We start from the raw sequence: 4,381 nt of genomic DNA on the forward strand, positions 1-4,381 counted from the left end.
CCTGTCTGTATCCTTTTGGCTTACAAATTTGTACTTGGTACTGACAGAGGTCTGTTTTTTGTTTTGCTAGATTCATGTGGTATTAGGCTGAACAGCCAGCCTCTTAGGATATGGCAGTTTGTGACAAGGGAGAAGGAGAAAAACCATTTTATTTTCCATGTTCCCAGTATGCTGTGAATTCTGCCTGCCTTCCTCTTCCTCCTTTTCCAGGATGAGAAGATGAGACAGTCACAAAGGAAGAAGATGGAAGCCAAAGTCCCAAATAGGATGGTCAGACAGTTGCTTATTCGCTCTTTCTGACCCTTTTCAAGTGTGTCAAAGCAAGGGTAAAGAGGTGTCTGTAGGTGCTGCAGGTGGCCAGAGTCATGATTAAGAGTTGCTTGTATTTCCCCTGGTCTCTCTGCATGCAGAGCTGGCACTGGAGCAGTCAGTTGTAGCACCAGCAAGCTGCCCAACTGAATCTGCATGGTGGGCTGGCATGCTGAAACATTTTGCTGCCTGAATCAGAAAAGCCAAAACAGTATTGTTTATGGAGAAGCTCAAGTGAGAGAAAAATAATGTGGAGCAGTGATCTTTTAATCCCCCCCCCCCCTCGTTCACCTGTGTGAAAGCAGGCTGAGGGTGGCACAAACTTAGGCCAGAGGTTAAATTCTGGTGCCTGGCAGCCCTTTGAGACCATCACCTCCCTGATACTCCATCACAGCTTTTCAAATCAACAGCACACCTTCCTGATGGTACTATGTGTGTATGTACGTACACACACACATTATCTCTCTGTGTGTATATGTAGAGAGAGGTGTGAAGTTGGGTGTTTTAATAAGTGCCTCATTGCCTGCCCTGACACTCTGTGGAGGTTGGTCCATGGGGGCAAATAGGGCTCTGGCCCAGCAACTTCAGCCTTCGATTCCTCCAAGCCCACCTGCCTTTACTTGCAATCAGTCTAGAGGGTGTTTCTGGCTGCCACCTTCCTCCTTGGTCTCAGTGCTGCCCTTGTAGAACTAGCAGGCTGGCGCTAGAATCAATGGACTCTGTTTCTACCTACTGCTTACTTATCTCCCTGTCTTCTGCCCTGCCAGTCCCAGTGGACACCAGCCTCCGCAGCTGAGACCTTTCTACTTGGGCAGGAAATAAACAGAACAAGCAACACTGTAGAAAGAAGTCCTTACCAACACCCCTGCCGGCCCTCTTGCACATGAAGAGAGGCTGGAGAAGTTTCTGTGTGCAGCTTTTTATTTCAGATCCAGCAATTTAAAACCCCTCTGCCATTGCAGCCATGGCTAATGTTATGTACTTTGACTGTTAAGTTTATTTTAAAATTGGCATGTGACGATTGTGGACTAATTCACTGAGACCAGAGCTGGCGCCTGCTCAGCTGGGTAAAAAAGCAGAAGGCAAAATGGAACTGCAGCACATCGCAGATCTTGGACCAAAAGTGACCAGTAAGCCGGCGGAAAGGTGCCCATTGTGCCAGCTCCTGGTCCCACAGCTTGAGGCTTACAAAGCCCAGGCAAGAGACCAATCCTAGCACCAGGATCCAAGCCGACCGGGCATTACCCAAATGTCTCTGCGCCTTCAGTGCTCTCCAAACAATTATAAATATATGTCCACTCAATGCCAGCTCAAAGCCTTGGGGGTGAAGCAATGCCAGAACATAGCTCGTCAGTGAAGCTGCTTCCATGGCCAGGAAAGTGCCTGGCTGCCACCCGTGCTCCAGAAAGTGACACCAGACAACACCCCAAGCAAAAATTGGCAATGTCAACCACTGATCTAAGACAGCTGCCCAGTGATGCTGTGTCCAGAGTCTCACCCATTGTACAGGCCCATATGCAAGCGCCATAAGGGCAAAGACCTCCTGGAGGTAGCATGCCTGACCTCTCTCATCACCTGAAGGCAGCCAGTGCCAGCCCAGAAAGATGTAGGCCAAGTTGACTAAACAATTGGCAGGCATAGCCAGTACGGGAGGCAATCCTGACACAGTTGGTTCAGCATAGTACTCGTACCCAACTTCCGTGTGAACACCGTCAAAGACTCCTGAAGCCACAAGTCCCACACACAGCAGGAGGCCTCCAGACACCAGCAAGAGTGGTTCTCTGCCTCCTGGTTTCCTCACAGTCCTTTCCAAAGTTCTGGAGGGTTCTTCCTGAATGACGGCCGAACTGCTCCTGCAGCAACTGTTCTGCCGTAACATGTTGCTTGCTTTGGCAAAAGCCTCCCAAATGCAATTCACAGGTGGTGCGAGGCAGGCTTCCGAGCCTGGTGTTTTCCTATCCCAGTGTGGACTTTGATTCTCCTTCCCCTACTAACAGCACAAAAAAGGCGGAGTGAATGGGCATTCATGACCAAGAGGGACAGCTGTGCTCTTATCTGGCACGTTTAATGTATTATTGGCCTTTTCTCTTCTTCACTCCACCCCTCCCCTTTCCCCCCAGAGCAGAGATTGGTGCCTGTGTAGAACTACTTACATGCATAGGCCCTGTCGGTTTCCTTGGCAGCCGCTCCAGTCACGCTGCTTCCAGTGAATGTGGTTATGAAACAGCTGCAGCGGCAGGATTGGCTGCTGGTGACATCACGGCACAGCGGGGGTGAGGTTGCTTCCTTCCCAAGGTCTTGTGTTTTGTAACCATGGGGACAGCAGCTGCCAGCCTCTAGGTGGTCCCTTGGGTTAGGCCTGCAAGACATCCTGTAGCTGGATCTTTACTGCAGAGGCTTTGCTCCCAGTGCCTTTAAAAGAACCTCTACAGGACCCGTGTCAGTTCTTCAAAAATGACATAATACAAAACAACCCACCACAGAAGAAGTACCGAGTCTAAATATCATTCAGGAAGTGTTTGGTTATCAAGTTTCTTTGGATATGAGGGCAGTATTAATGAGGAATGTTATTTATTATATTTATAGCTTACCTTTCCGCTAAGAAGCTAAAGGCAGTTTGCATTTTATCCTTGCAACAGCCCCATGAAGCAGGTTAGGTACAGGAAGAAGGTGGCTGGCCTAGAGTCGCCCAGGCAGCTTCAGGGCTGAGAGCAGCAATTTGAACCAGGGCAAGTGGCTCCCTAACATTTTCTCCCCTGGACCTCTGAAAAACTGCTGAGGGTCTTAATGATTTTTCTGTAGCAACAGTAATGCGCTTTGCTAGATGCTGCATGGTTTTTAATTCTGTTTTCGTTGCTTCTTTTACTTCTTATGTACAGTGTTCTATTTATTCTATTCCACAGAAGTCAAATTGTAGTGCAATAAAATAAGAAATAAAAGCAATAAAAATGCAATTTAAACTCATTATGAATATTTAACACAATGGATGTGTGGTCTTCCATTTTCAGTCACAAATCTAGACACATGCAGTGGACCACCTGAATGAAGCTTGCGGGTAACAGTTTGGAAACCTCTGAACTAGAGTCTTTCTAGCCCCAGTGTGTGACACACTGGCTCTCTTAGTTTAGGACATGTCCCTTTAAATGTGCAGTTTAAAGGGTGCTTTAAATGAGAGAAGGAATGAATTTTTAAGTCTTTTAAACAAATATATTCATATTTTAATTCATCATTAACAAAAAGGGAAGGGAAAACAAGAAGCATCAGACTCTGGCTGAAATCCTGTACCCAGTTTCCTGGAAGTAAGCCCTATGCAACTAAATGGGACATAGTTACATCTATAAGATGATGATCTTAAAACTATTATAACATATTCTTCAACATCTGTCATGACTCTTTTAACCGATGAACATGTCCAAAATATCACCAAAATCTGTTTCTCACCAGCCCTAGTTTTAAGATAGCCAGCCTTTCCCCCCATTAAATCTACATCCCAACCAGCTCTGGAGTATGCAGTGGTACCTCGAGTTAAGAATTTGTTCTGGAGGTCCATTCTTAACCTGATGTACCACTTTAGTTAATGCGGCCTCCCGCTGCTGGTGCGCGATTTCTGTTCTCATCCTGAAGCAAAGTTCTTAACCCGAGGTACTATTCCTGGGTTAGCGAAGTCTGTAACCTGAAGCGTCTGCAACCTGAGGTACCATTGTAGTCACAACTTTCCCCATGCTTTTGTTAGGCATATCTTTGTTGCTAATTAGAAAAGCATGTTGTTCACAAGTTATATATTTTGAAAGGTGTCCTTTGGCTGCAGAAGTCAAGCCCATGCACCACAAAACCATTGTCAATGCGCTTTCGGGGGAGGGGCACCTTGCGTGAAAGGGATGCAATAGAACTGGAAAGTATTGCACTGTGTGTGGAGCACACGACAAAAGTGTGTTCACACCATGACAAATATGAATAAAATACTACATGTGTATAAACCCCCAAGGATGGTAACATACAGACATTTGTGACTTTCTGATTCATGTTCATTATTCAGCCCCAAACATCTTGAATGTTTACTTTAAAAATGAAA

General features: G+C 46.2%; 1 protein-coding gene across 1 annotated transcript; it reads right to left on the reverse strand.

Annotated features, from left to right (window-relative positions):
- Positions 1–1,212: 1,212 nt before the first annotated feature.
- On the reverse strand, positions 1,213–3,578 carry TMEM187 (transmembrane protein 187). Its single transcript, XM_080987348.1, has 2 exons — positions 2,463–3,578; positions 1,213–2,299 (listed from the first exon to the last, which is right to left on the reverse strand). The coding sequence occupies exon 2, from the start codon at positions 2,186–2,188 to the stop codon at positions 1,343–1,345; it is 846 nt and encodes a 281-aa protein (XP_080843474.1). The 5' UTR covers positions 2,189–2,299; positions 2,463–3,578; the 3' UTR covers positions 1,213–1,342.
- Positions 3,579–4,381: the final 803 nt, after the last annotated feature.

The sequence above is a fragment of the Podarcis pityusensis genome, assembly GCF_964106645.2.
Source record: "Podarcis pityusensis genome assembly, chromosome: 17".
NCBI classification, from domain to species: Eukaryota; Metazoa; Chordata; class Lepidosauria; order Squamata; family Lacertidae; genus Podarcis; species Podarcis pityusensis.

Excerpts from the sequence above, each read along its gene's own strand:
- TMEM187 (XM_080987348.1), bottom strand. The coding sequence starts at position 2,188 with ATGTTACGGCAGAACAGTTGCTGCAGGAGCAGTTCGGCCGTCATTCAG.